Genomic DNA, 14,097 nt, shown 5'->3' on the forward strand with positions numbered 1-14,097 from the left:
TAGTTGGTTTAAACAGAGTAACACATTACTGATGTAATAGATGTAATTGTCTTTAATTAAAAAGACAATTACATCTGATTGACAAGAGCCGTGACACTGTTTACATAAAAGTTGGTAAACTCTTCATATAACTCTTCATATAAAAGCCTACAGGCTTTTATACATTTATTTTTGTAACTTTTATTTTGACGGTCTATGAAATGACAATTTTAAATATTAATTTTGGTCTCAGGTTTATATCAATAAAATAAAATGTGTGAAAAATCCACGATACAGGTCTGGTTTCAGGCAATGCCGCAAATACATATTCAATAAAGTAAAAATTTTCTAATCAGGCTCTTTATGTGTGTGCGCATGTGTGCATATGAAAGAGAAAACAAAGATAGAGAGCAAGTGCACATAAAAAAAATGTCCCTACCAAAGTTAAAACCAAACTTATGCCCTTGTTCCTCTACTACGAAAACAGTTGTACAGTGAATTCATAACTTGATGATTGATACTATTAGGCATTAACATTGACAGACAACCTCTCTTCAGACATTCAGATAATTTGGATCCCTCTCTGAAAAGCTCACCAGGTGAACAGTAAATCCCCTCTGTCTGTCACACACACACACACACACACACACACACACACATACACACACCAAACAACCACTCATCTGCTTTCTTTAATGTCTGTGGGGCTGATAGGACACACTCCTCTGACACGCTCACAGCCCGTTCATCCCTGGCTGTCATTAAAGCATAACCTCTACCTAAGGCTTTAATCCTCCTATCTGACACAACCTGGATTTCCCCAATAGCACAGCTCGCTAACCTGGCAGTAAATGCCTCAGGACATCTGCAAATCTTAACTGGCTCCGGTGCACTGCATTAAAGGGCGCCCACCATGCACAATTTTCCAACCTAAAAGCTGAAAAGTTTTTTTTTGTCATTAGATCGGCAGTGAGACAGCACCTTGTGAGTTGTTAAATTTCAATATTTTTATACTTTACATGGAACTGGCCTCATACTAAAGCCTAGAAAAATGCTGTTTCTGTACATAAAATCATCCTGAGCTTGCTTTAAAGCCTTGCTTTAATGACTATCACATTTTAACTGGGCTGTTTTTTATGGCTGCATTAAAAAATCAAGGTCATGAAAGTGTAAAATACTTCTCAAACAAACATTATTATGAATTCATGGCAAAATACTGTATATTTGTGTATCTTCCTGTGTGCTGCCTGACTCTCCATCTACTCTGACACTGAGCTGGGATGTTATTGTGTGTTTATAGGCCTTGTAGGGGACACCAGTGACATGGTATGAGATTAACAGAAATCGTGTCATTTTATACAGGACAGTGGTTATTTTATTCCAATTAAAAAAAACAACTTCATGTCCAGGGATGTTGTGTTGCATTACAGGTGCAAAACTTTTTTCCTCCATAAATTTTCCACTGTCATGCCTCTGAAAAGAACTACTGTCCATTTACAGTATTAAGCTCAGGAACATTATATTACACTGTATCATTTATAAAAAAAGAATAGCAATAAATTTAGGCTCAGGAGGATCTCAACAGTGCCCATCAGTCACTGTTGTTCCCAACAAGTTGTACATGTTTTGTCTTAGTCGTGTTTAGGTTTTCCCATTGTAGAAAACACATTTTTATGCCTGAGATTACATATCTTTGTGCCAGCTACTGTGCAGCGAGACCCAAATCAGTCTCAGTTGCAGCTATTGTCAGATTTCACAAGCTGTGAGGACAGAACTTTGAATATATTACTTTTTTCTTTTTTACATAAGTTTACAAGAGTTGTGCCAAAATCTTTAAATAGTTCACCTGTAACACTCAGTGTCACTGCTGCCTGTCACCACAAGATTAAAAAGTTTGGGAGACTGTTTTATGAAACCATTCTGTTTATAAAGAATCTACATTTGGATGACATATATCTACACAGGACTTAACTGTACCATGTGACAGATCTTGTCAGAAGATTTTTAGAAATTATTTTGCTCAAAAGTAAGGGTGAGACCAGGCCTCAGTCACTGAGGTTCTTGTAGAAAATGATTTGCAGATTCACATTAGTGCGACCCAAACTGCACCTCCTGTGTGACTTTTCTGAATTAACATGGAAATTCATATGTTAGTTCATCTTGCACAAGAGCTCCAAATTAAATATTTGTCGGTCATGTTTGTGAAATACAAATAAGTATATCAACATGCCCATTTTGTCACTGAATTTTTGTTTAATGTCTAAAATGTCTTTGTGCATAATTGTTGCATTCCCAACACCCTTCCCTCTAATATCTGCATAGCTATCAATGTTGAGACAACAGGGGGCACATTGCATCATTTCAAACCTCATTTAACACCAAACCATGCCCCTTTCTAAAGCCTAAATTGCTCGCCATGGAGCAGCATAGTGGCTCCAGACATTCATTAGCTTAATGAAAACAGGCCACTCTTCTTCCACCGCCCAGAGAGCGTGTTCTCGACGTAGCTGCAACTACCATCTGCTCTCAAGCTCCCTGCCAGCTATAGGATAGTCCTGTCAAAGCAACCCCTGTGAAGAAAGGCATCCACAAAGGTGCCTTAATCATTCAGAGCAGAGGACAGGCAAGGACAGTAGGGATGTTTTTTTTGTTTTTTTTTTAAAGATGATTTCATCTATGCGCCCCCTGGCGCCTTCCTAACCTGAAATGTAGCGTTCACTCATGATAATAATGATGTTCATGAAATAAGCTGAGTGTGCATTTGTCGGAGTTGAGTTGCAGCAGCCACACAGCTGGCAGTGAAGTTATTAGTAGCTCAGCCACAGTAGGAGAAGCTGCTTTGCGAAAAGGTTAATATCATTTTAGGGTTGGCCAGAGTATGTTGTGGTGGGCGGCTGACCACCTGTTCAGCTCTGGAGGTGGTCTCTTATCATCTCATCCAACAGCAAACATTTGAAGGTCGAATCATTTGTTACAATTTTTTAAAAAACTAGTGTGTAAATTATAATGAGCCTTTCATGGGGTTGTTTAAAGAATGAAAAGATTAATTGTCCTTTTTTCTAATTTTCTAATTGATCCTCTGCTCATATTTTCTCCCAAAATTACCCACTTGACTACAGTTGTGATGTGAGTTTCAGCTCTCGGATTAATCACCACTAATCTCAGCAGTGTTGTGCCTGCAACAACCCTGAGCTACTTTTCTCAACATGAACACTGGCTGGTGCACAGCAAGAGGGAAATGATAGTCAGAGCCCTGAGGCTTGAATCTGATAGTTTGTCATCTGGATAGTATTACTTAATTTCCCACTGGGAAGAAACCTCATTATTTCTGACTTTATATTCCCCCCCAACCCTCACCTTTTTTTTTTATTTTTTTTACCCCTGCATGACACGGATGACCATAAACGCCAATAAGATACATGACTAGCGAGGGAACAGTTGAAGCAAAGGATATCTGCATACTTTATACTGGGCCACAGATGAGAGTCCCATTCACCTTTAATATTCTACACACAAAGCACAACTATATTGATTTATTACAGGTTATATTACAGTTTTTTCTCATATGATAAATGGTGAATGGAATGTGAGATTATATTGATAACAGATGACTAATGGCTGGCAAACATCGTTTATGGTTAACCTTTTCCCCAAATGGATCAAATTCCTTTTACCTCAAAGCACAGAAATATTTGTTCTCATATATAGATCATGGAACTAATAGCGTTTTCAGTATTTGTCATCTTGTAATATATGTTACAAGCATTGATAAGGTGTCTAATTTCTTTTTTTTAAACTGCTGTGTCACAGTTTAATTTTGTTGGAAAGCTGCTGGGACCGCGGGGAAATTCCATGAAACGATTACAAGAGGAAACAGGAGTGAAGATGTCCATCCTCGGCAAAGGGTCCATGAGGGATAAAGGCAAGGTAAGAAATCAATTTGTGTTGAAATATGGCTGTTTGGCCGGTCTAAGATATTGATCAAATGGAAATATTTACAGAAACAAAGTGCTTAAAATTCAAACAAAGCACAGAAGAATATTCTAACCAAACAGCATCTGAACAGTAACTGAGATGAATAACACCAAGTGTCAAATTAATCGTTTTGCAGTTGACAAACATATGTAGGAGAAAATGGGAATGTTTTTCTGTGTGTTGTTTAATAGCGTATTCTGTAATAGTCAATTATGGATGCAAAGTAATGAATCTCTTTGCCAAAGTCATTTATCCTGCTGACTTGTGGTCCCCCGGAGCCAAACTTATCCGAGCGTGAACACAGACAGCCTACTGGATCTGCTATTCATGCTCATAACAGCTCTCAGTGTGCTGCTGTAGAGTTACATCGCTATTATTACTGTAGCCTGCGATTCAGACATCAAGACATGACAAAAGACTTGCAGTCTTACCACCTCTCTAATGAAACTTGCACTGAATTTTAATACATCAAGAACAAGGTGAAGGTAAAATGATGTGAAAACTGTTAAAACTGCTTTAAACATATTAGGTTGGCTCTAGTTATCTGTACATATCGGTTGATTTAGATGAAAACAAAAAGTTAACAACAAATCATGTTAAAGAAGCACGTTCAGTTGAAACTTTTAAATCAAGACTGTAAACCTACCTTTATTCACTTCATTACAGCCTCCCTTAACATAGCCAGGCCCATCACCTTTTAACATCCATTTAACATCGATGTTTTTACTGCGGTTGTTTCATTCTTAATTTTTATTACTGTAAATTGGTTGCTGTATGTTTTGTCCTATGTATTCTTTTTAACTGTAAAGTGTATTGAGACAATGCTGCATGGTGATTCTGCACAAAAATTTGATTGATTGATTGATTGAAAAGCAATCTCACCACATTTAGTAGCTGTTCTGGGGCTTTCAACCATCACATTATCTTCATTAGTAAATGGAAACAAAAACAAAATTGATCATTTTTTTCAAAAATAACAAACATTGTTTTACTTAATGAACAACATCAGGAGGACGTTGAAATTCAAAGATAATTTCTGAGCTATTCTGGACCTTTCGACTATATCATATTATCTTCCTCAGCAGATGGAGTTGCCTAGTTCACATGGAAATGGGAAAAAAAAGAAAATGTTCAAATGGAAATGTTCAAAGTTCAAAAGTTTAAAGACTTCTTGTCCATGTTAGTTTCAACAGCAGGAAGCAGCAGTTATTTAGTTTATTTATATTTATAAGTGAACATTCATACTTAAAATACTGTAGTGGTGAAATCCTACCCAACATCCAATCCTGTTAATTACTGTATGTGCCTGTAACAAGGTGCAATTTTAATCAGTAGTATTGTGGAGGAGGACTAAGCTTTCAGACAAGTTAACTAAATAAAACTCAAAACTCCTCAGTAATTTCATGGCTTTATAATTAGAAACTAATACCTTTCATAGGGAATTCCAGTCATGCCTGATTGCGAGGCAAAGTCTTCACTCTGACAAAGACTGAAGGCACTGAGACGTTTCATTGCTGTCCCATTTTTGGATGTGCCTTGGCCGGTGCAATAGTTCATTTAAAATGTTGGCTTCCTGCCACCAAGTCCATTCTGTTTACTCATGTGCTGCATTAACTTGTTGTCAGAGTGTTGAATTAAGTAAAGAGGCGCTAAAATGTTAATAACAGGCATGAGCAAAACGTAATTTGTTCACAAATATGCATCCAATGCATAAGTTTCAATATTGTTTGTTTGTTTTACCTGGATTTTCAGTCTGAGGCAGATTCATGGAGGAAAAAAATAATACACTGTCTCTTACCAAAAGGTTAGGGTTAGGCTATGCAGATTTAGCTTGGTGTTTTGTGTTTGTGATATTGATTTTGTGTACAGTCTGCAATACTCTGAAGGACTCTGTGATCAGCCTAAAGGTCACGTCTGAAAGACTGACTGCCAATTGAGGCACCTAAGCATAAGGCAGTGTGGTGCAGACATAACCAAAGTCCCATTACACGCTGAAGCACTTTGTCGTCACACATTTCTGCCATCTCATCCAGTTCCCCAGGTAGGGTGCATCAGCTCGGCACAAAGGTAATATCTCAGGTTTGAAATTCTCAGCAGAGCAGCCCACCCACTCATATTAGACCATATGGCCAATAATACACTATGTGCCCTCAGATTAGCCTGGTTAACACTGTGCTGAGTCACAGAGAGGCCACACTTCACCTCTCTGACTCACAGCATGGTTAGAGAGAATTTAATCACTGACATCCCAAATTCCTTATAGTAGAGCAACATACATTGATTGATAATGACACAGCCGTACTGCAGTCACGGTATCTCGTGTATAGCTCTGTGTATGCTCCTCCTTTTGTAAACCAGCCTCTCAAAGTGTCCAGCTGCTCTGTAGGAACATTTCACAGACAGAAGTGTCGGATGTTACAACCAACTCAGAGACAGGATCTGCCTACATGCACGTTTTTGATCTCATCTTTAATGACCTTGGCTCGCTGACAGAAAATGTGAAGCCAGCTGAAATTTTAGGAGGGATCTTTTAATTAGAGCTGACTTCTCACAGAGGGCAGGGAACAGGCCTGTGATGCAAGGACGAAAGTTTGAATCTTGGCTGCATGAGTGAGTAAAGTGTGTGTGAGTGGCACTCTTCTCTCTTAATAGCCACCATCAAGGTGTCCTTGAATGAAGCTCTTAAGAGCCACCTGTTGCAGTGTTGGATGAATGAAGGGTGAAGAAACTCCTGAACTATCTCTGTTTTGGGGCATAAGAGAATCATCCCTAGATTGTGTTGTATTTTTAACTGGTACAAGCAGACAAAATGCCTCCACTCTTGGTCTAGCATCTTTTCTGATTATTTGTTCAGTGTCAAATTGATTTTATGATTTAGCAGATTCCTTTTAAAACACCGTTAGGACTAGCCCCAAGCTATATTACAGATCTTTTAAGCCTTTAAGGCCTTAATGCAGCCTCAGGCAGGGGCCCTCTGGGCCTGGCTTAAGACTAAAAGGTGATTGGGTTTTTCTCCTCATCAGAGTTTGGAGCAGTTTGCATTAAGGACCCTGGACTGATATCTTCTGTTTACTTCAACACCTTCTTACAGACGCTTTTTTTTGCTTGTGTTTTTTTATTTGTCTTGTGGAGCCCTCTCGTTTTATACTTTATTGTTAAAGATGCACTAGTCAATATTTTGACATTAACAATGGATCAGTTGTGCAATACTATATGCAATCTGAAAGGGGTCACTCATAGATTCTGCAGTTCACCACTCAGCTCATTGTTTGGGGTTTCTGGTCTGCAACTTTACTTGTTGGTTCATTCTCAGCTCTCTCATCCACCTCGTTTCCAAATGCAGCAGGCAGCTGTTTTCAGTGAGATAGCTCTGATAAATCCACTGTATGCTACCTGCTATCACCAAACAGCAGACAGACAAACTTAGTGATAATTAGTTGGTGATCATAGTGGGGTAGTTAGCAGCTAAAGAGCCAGATACATCCCTCAGAAGTCAGTGGAGACAAAAACAAATCTAAAAAGAGAGTGAATATTTGAATTACATTCATCAGGAGGACAGAGACATGACTAAAAATTTGTGTTTATTTTGCTCCCCAGGTGCTGGATGTGCAGGCAAATCTTTGTTAAGTTAATAATATGTAATTGTTGTGTTTACAACTGTTCCTGCTCACTCCAAGTGGCCCAAAAGTAATAATGAATGCTTCTTTATCAACTTCATAGATATATTATAACTGGACATTTCCTATACTTACTGAAAGCACTTGTTTAGCACCGTTTGTGGTGACAATTATGGAAATTTTTAATTTGACAAAGAGATTTCACTGCACCCGCTGCTTTAATATATTTTGTATCGTCATGGTCATGTCTGCATCATGTCCCTCTCCCTCACCCCCTCTCACTCTTTAGATGAAAAACACACACGCACGCACACACACACACACACACAGAGGGGTCTCTTTGTGTGTCTGTTATTTGATTTATCGAACCTCTCATGCTTCACCTGCCCACCAGGCGTCCTCAGTGAGTCTCCCTGCCCTGCTCACCTATTCTTCATCTTCTTATCACCATCTCCTCCCTCTGCAGACTATGTGGCTTTATAACAACATCACACTACTTCCTCCTTTGCTCCAGACGGCAAAGAGTGATAATTACTACATCAGATAGAGGGCTTTGTCACTTGAACGTAAACGTGTCATTTTTAGGAATTTGCTTTAACGACTGATGCTGTCATTTCTCTTGAGAGGACAGTCTCGCAAATCAGTCTCCTGCCACTCCAGCTGCACCTCGTTCCCTCATTAATCTTTTTTTGTACATATGGTTGACACTTTCACTTTATCTTGTCAGGTTGCCTGAGCTTCTGTTTTGTTACTGTTACATTTCCTCTTTTCCTGCCTCCCTGTGTGTTTTCAGCTTTTTCCGTCTCTTACTGTTTGCTTGATTTTTTTCTTGCCCGTTGGTGACTCAGAGCCTGTCTGAACAGATGTTTATGATGTCAATTTCCTTAGGTGTCCCCTGTCTGTGCAGCCTGTCTGTCTTTTTCTCCTTGATTTTTTTTTTCTTAAAGATCCTCACATCCATTTGACACAAGCAGTCACCCAATCATTTACAGACCATCAAGACGACTTGAACTATATTCCATGTCTGGGTCACAGGATCTCAATCCATTTAAACGTTTCCTGGAGCTCTTTTGGAGCTGGGCCCACAGAGCATTTTCCCCAACATCAACAAATCACAAGATGCTATCGGAAAAACATTCACTAAGAGCATCCCTGGTGCCAGAATCTATGACTCTACAAGCTCCACTATTAACTCTACTCCGCTTTACTTTTTTGTGTGGTTGTTAGATGAGAAGTAATTATTCTCTAGAAGTTAAGTTATTCCTTGCACAAGAGAGGAAAAGGCCACATATCATTCAGAAATGTTTTTTTTACATGATACAAGTGTCTTCCTGCTGATGAATGTAGTGATTGCTCAAGTGTCTCTTCACCTTGAAACAAAATCATAAATGTGACTGTAGATTGTAGCCTGCATGTCCAAGAGATGCTTATGATGAGAAGAGGGAAAAGTTGGAGTTTGTGTGTCACAGCTCCAACTTTTCAAAGACTTTTCATTCTCTTAACCATGTTTGAGCAGAAGTAGCTTCATTTAAGTGTCTTCAGTGGGAACCTTTGACAGGTGGAGCATTTTGGGAAGGGACTGCTACTTCTAAAACCCAAATCTTTCCAAAAACACCTCTGATCAATAAAATAATCAGGTATACATGCAATTAAATTACAAAAGTATGTTTTATCCATCTTCTTTTCACTCAATATTAGCACATTTTACCTCTTGTGCTTTGTCAATCCGTTTAGTTTATACCTTTATGATGCATTTGTACAAACAAGTTTAATCTAAGTCTGAATCCCTGAACCTGCTCTCTTTTTTTTTAACAGGAAGAAGAATTGAGGAAAAGTGGTGAGGCCAAATACGCCCATCTGAGTAATGATCTTCATGTTTTAATTGAAGTCTTTGCCCCACCTGGAGAGGCCTATTCCCGCATGAGTCACGCCTTAGAGGAGATTAAAAAATTCCTAGTTCCGGTAAGTTTATTTTTTCAACCTAATCTTTATTCCTTGTCGTCAGTCACCACAGCTGACTTGATCATTTCTCTACCAGGCTAATGAACACAAAACAATCTGTTTCTGAGCTTACAGGTTATTTACATAAAAGTAAGATATAAGCGTGAAGTTTTCCTCTGCATTACACTCACTGCCCCACACTACATGCCCTTACGAATAAAAAATAATGTATTCAGCAATTAAAGTGCAGTATGGAACAACTTGCAAGTCTCTAGCACTGTATAGCCTGCAGAACTCTGCAAATTAGCAATAATTAATGTGCATGTTGTGTACTCTTGCTGAGTATAAGCTGTAAATATTAATCAAGCTTTGCAAATGTGATAAGCTTAATGGAGAAGTCGTGCTGCATGAGTCTGCTTTATGTAGTTCATGCTTTTTCCTACACCGAGGCCGATGTTCTTACGAGCATGTCTGCTCACTGAGCCAGGAGGATGATGATACCGCAGCTGTACCGAGCAGTTCATATCCTTCCAAATACAAATGATTACTAAAGAGCATCAGCCAAAATAGAAAAAAAAAAGAAAAGAAATACAGAGTTATTATTTTTTTCTGTCTCAAAACAGACACAGAACTGTCACAATGTCAAAATATTTAAAATACTCTATATAATAACTTATATCTATGTATCATGGGAAGTCCTGGTGGAGCTGGATGCTTTTGTTTGCTTGTTTGCGGTCTGTTTCCTAGTTATCAGTAGCTGGTACGACTGGTGCCGACAGTGATGACACCATCAGTTTGCCTCATTCTTGTTTCCATTCCTCAATGCCTTCCTGTTCCTCTTTACATCAACTTGTGACCACTTGACTTGGTATTTGTTGGAGTAATCTGTATGAACAATGAGGCCTCATAATGAGCCGGTACCTGCTATAGCATATGCATCTAGTTCACATATGAGTCTATTAACGTGTTTGTATGTTAAAACAAGTTGTGTAATATCCTTTTTCATCTACACTGAGTACAGAAATTCTCATTTGCTTCAGTGTCACATTTGTGCCTGGCTGTACTTTGCGCTGTGCGATCCACACCAGCCTGTTCTGATAATAAAAGGGTCAGCAGGCTTCTCTTGCTCCTCTCACATCAGTGGGGGCTTTTATGTATTTTTGGGTTCACAGTATAAACTGCACTGAGTTTGATGCTTTATTTCCATACAGATTCTTTCCAAGACTGTAAATATAAAGCCGACAGAGTCTCAGCTCTCGCTTTGTTGCGGTACCTTGTGAAAAGACGAGGTATTGCGAGGTAACACTTTATAATACAGCCCAGAATTTACAGTGTAAATTCAATGTATGAATCAAGTACAAATAAAATACTTGTGCCTCAGAAATCAAAACGTATTTTATACTTTATTTATACAACAAAATGACACTGTAAATCATGGGCTGTATTATAAAGTGTTACCAAATATATGTAAAGAAATGAAGCCTGGTTTTTTAATAGTGTACACATAAGATTGCCTGTAATAAATTTCTTTTTAAATGGGTGCACACATTCAATAAGCACAGATAGTTTAGGTTGTTTGAATGTTTTATGAAAATCTGCCAGCAGAACTAACGATGCAGGGTAAACAGGGAGGAACCAATTCAGTGAGATTTTAATGAGTGACACAGAGGCTAAAAATAATCAGTGAAGATGAGGATGCAGGGTTTGCCATATTTATGTGAACAAAACATCATAATAATTTGAGTTATATCTTGAAGCCTAATCAGAACTTACATTTCCTTTCGAATTTGTCTTCCCATGGTGGGTTTGGGCAAAATCACAGAACATTTTGTTAGGTTAAGAAAGGGAAAATGTCACCTTGACCCTTAATTCGGCTTGTACAACATCCACACATCAGTAAAAACATCAAAGTAAAGAGCAGAGAAATAGAAACTATATATTTTCTAGTGCACGCTTTCTGTTTCAAGCAATGCTATGGATTTTCAGATAAACAGCACATAATGTAACACAACAGGCATCTGTCAGTATCTATGGTGACGGATGTTTCCTGCCTCTGGTGCAGAGTGGCAAGTGCGTCCTGCTGTTAACCTTTTGGGGTTTTTTATAATGCTGCACTATGCATTAAGAGTGATTGCTAGTGTGTTGTTAGAGTGTCACTTCATGTGAAGTGCTGAAGTGGGCATCGGTTTGATGTTAATAATCAGCAACCACTTGTTATTGTTAAGTCTGTCTCTTAACTTAATTCTGTTTTTTTTTTTCTTCGGTTGGAAAACACAACACATCAGTTTGTTTTCAGCTCAGCATGAAAAAGGTGAAATTTACTGAGGGAAAGTTGGCTCAGGAGGAAAGATGGACTGAATGTATGATCTTGCTACAAACATGGCTGTATCCAGCCAGCTGGTGTGCAACACTATTCTTTCTCTCTGCTAGCGAACCAGGAAAACTCCCACTGCTCCAGTGGCCAATCTATTCCTGCTGGTGTGACATTAAGCTTCACAAACCAAACTGAACTCCAAGTGATGCAGCAGAGACATGTAGCTGTTTCCCACACTGCCACATGTGTAGTTAAGTGGCTTAAACTGCCGGTTGCAGCTGAAAATCTAGGTATGAATCAGAGCAAGTGAGCTGAGCCGAGTGACTTGTGCAGCACTTCAGTCATTCCTTTCTTCCTACTCACCTTCTCTTCTTTTCTCTCACCCGTCTTCGAACAAAGACATGAACGTTCTCCGTTCTTATCTATTTATTTAACAAAGCCTGCTCCCCACTGAGCTCTCATCCACAAAACAGGAAAAAAAAGAATACACATTCTTTTCATCTGATATGAAAAACCCTCCACACTTTTTTCCGTTTAAATCACAGTTATTCAGAAATTACATTCACATGAACAAGCTGCATGACCATGTCCGTAATTAACAGATGAGTGTATATAATTACTGTATATGTTTTCATTCGTGTAGCCCTGAGCAGAAATGGAACATGCAGGCCACCAAGAAGTACAGTTTGTCAGACTGAGAGTTTTAGCAGTCTTTAAAGCGATTGGGAGGAGAAAGCTTGTCTTCACTGGAGCCTTAGATCTGCCGTGAAGCAAAATCTGACTACAGAAATGCTGTCAGTGCTGTCAGCTCAGAGTTACTGTATGCACCCTGGATAAGGAAAGAAATGCAAACAGGAACCTAATCAGTGGACTAGATAAGTATATACTGGCTGAGAGTGAGAAGCGGTGGGGAAGGACAGGCGATCCTGCTCTCAGCTGGATGAGCATGTGGCCTTCATCTCGGGCCAAACTGCAGCGGGGAGCATTTTGGCAAAAAAAAGAGGGTGGCACAGATGCTTGAACAAGATATGTGGTAGTGGTTTGTTGTTTGCATAAAAATCAAATGTGAAGTCAAACAAAATATTTGACTGGTATTAAAACACACACAGGCCTATTCGTGTTTTATTTTAATGTAATTTCTTTGATCCATATGATCTCAGTGAAGGAGCAGGGACAGTAGCTGCAACACTGAAGACTGGTTGCAGAGGCGAGCACTTATGCACATCATCTATGTCATCTATCTATCGTATCCTGAGCACAGACCCACATTTTGCAGGTGTTCTTTACCATGTGGCGCCAATTTTTCTGTGGAAATGAGAGAGGTGCACTTTGAATGAGCTTGATTTAAAAGTAAAATCAGATTTTTCTATAGATTTTATTGCAAACCACATCCTATAAACAATCCACTCGTTGTGTGCTGCTCTTTCTTGAGATCACCCCTCCTACTGCTTTGAAATAGTATAAATTGTTTCCTGTGATAATATTGGTCAGAAACAATGGGATGTATTTGGGCATTGCCACAGAGAAAATCGTTTTTAAAGAATGAGACACATTCATCTTCTCAGAGTGCCATTTTTTTGCAATATGAGTCCACGTTTGTGAAACTGTACTGCATGTTGATGTTGACTTGTGTTCCTTCTGTTTGGAACATGATGAATCAGGCACCTAAACAAATTCTGCCCATCCAGCACGGTGGACATGACACGGCCTGAACTGTCTGAGAAATGGGAGGGTTGTGAGGTCATCTGGATGGATGATGATGGTGTGATTCCTTTGCATCAGCTGATCTAACACAAGATACACACATTTATGTGGCCCATTCAACATCACCATGTGCCATAAATCTGCTCTGTCACTTCATATACAGGATATTACCACAAGTGGCAAACTGTGGCCTTGGACCCTCGATCCTGGGCCTTCAACAGGACCACATGTGGCAAAAAAAATCAAACTTTGTGAAAATACATGAAACAAGAAAATCATATTGATTTATCTCATATATTTGTTTAGCTGGAATGAAAGTAAAATATCTAGAATAATCATTAGTTACTGTTCAACAACTAAAGATGGATCCAATGCTAATCCAATGTTTTTTGTGTTTTACTTGAATTTCAATGTAGATTTAATATCTCTCTGCCAGATGTAAAGGCAGTAATGCCATACAAACAAGTTAAATGTGTCATACTGACCAGCCAACACCTCCTGAGGTGAAATGGGAAAAGGTACAAGCTCTTTGTAAACTATGCTCAGCCATTTTTCACTGGCCTGAAT

The 14,097-nt window shown here is 38.9% G+C and overlaps 1 protein-coding gene across 3 annotated transcripts in view; it reads left to right on the forward strand.

The window, feature by feature from the left end:
- Positions 1–14,097, forward strand: part of khdrbs2 (KH domain containing, RNA binding, signal transduction associated 2) — a 75,864-nt gene that overhangs the window by 33,794 nt on the left and 27,973 nt on the right. For all 3 annotated transcript variants that reach the window (XR_006407000.1, XR_006407001.1, XM_044371964.1), the window contains exons 3-4: positions 3,790–3,906; positions 9,387–9,533. Coding sequence is in view for 1 of the 3 variants with exons in the window: in XM_044371964.1 (XP_044227899.1) it covers positions 3,790–3,906; positions 9,387–9,533 (264 nt within the window). In the remaining 2 variants the exon portion in view is untranslated. The remainder of the gene's footprint in view (positions 1–3,789; positions 3,907–9,386; positions 9,534–14,097) is intronic.

Source organism: Thunnus albacares, chromosome 14, assembly GCF_914725855.1.
Source record: "Thunnus albacares chromosome 14, fThuAlb1.1, whole genome shotgun sequence".
Taxonomy (NCBI): domain Eukaryota; kingdom Metazoa; phylum Chordata; class Actinopteri; order Scombriformes; family Scombridae; genus Thunnus; species Thunnus albacares.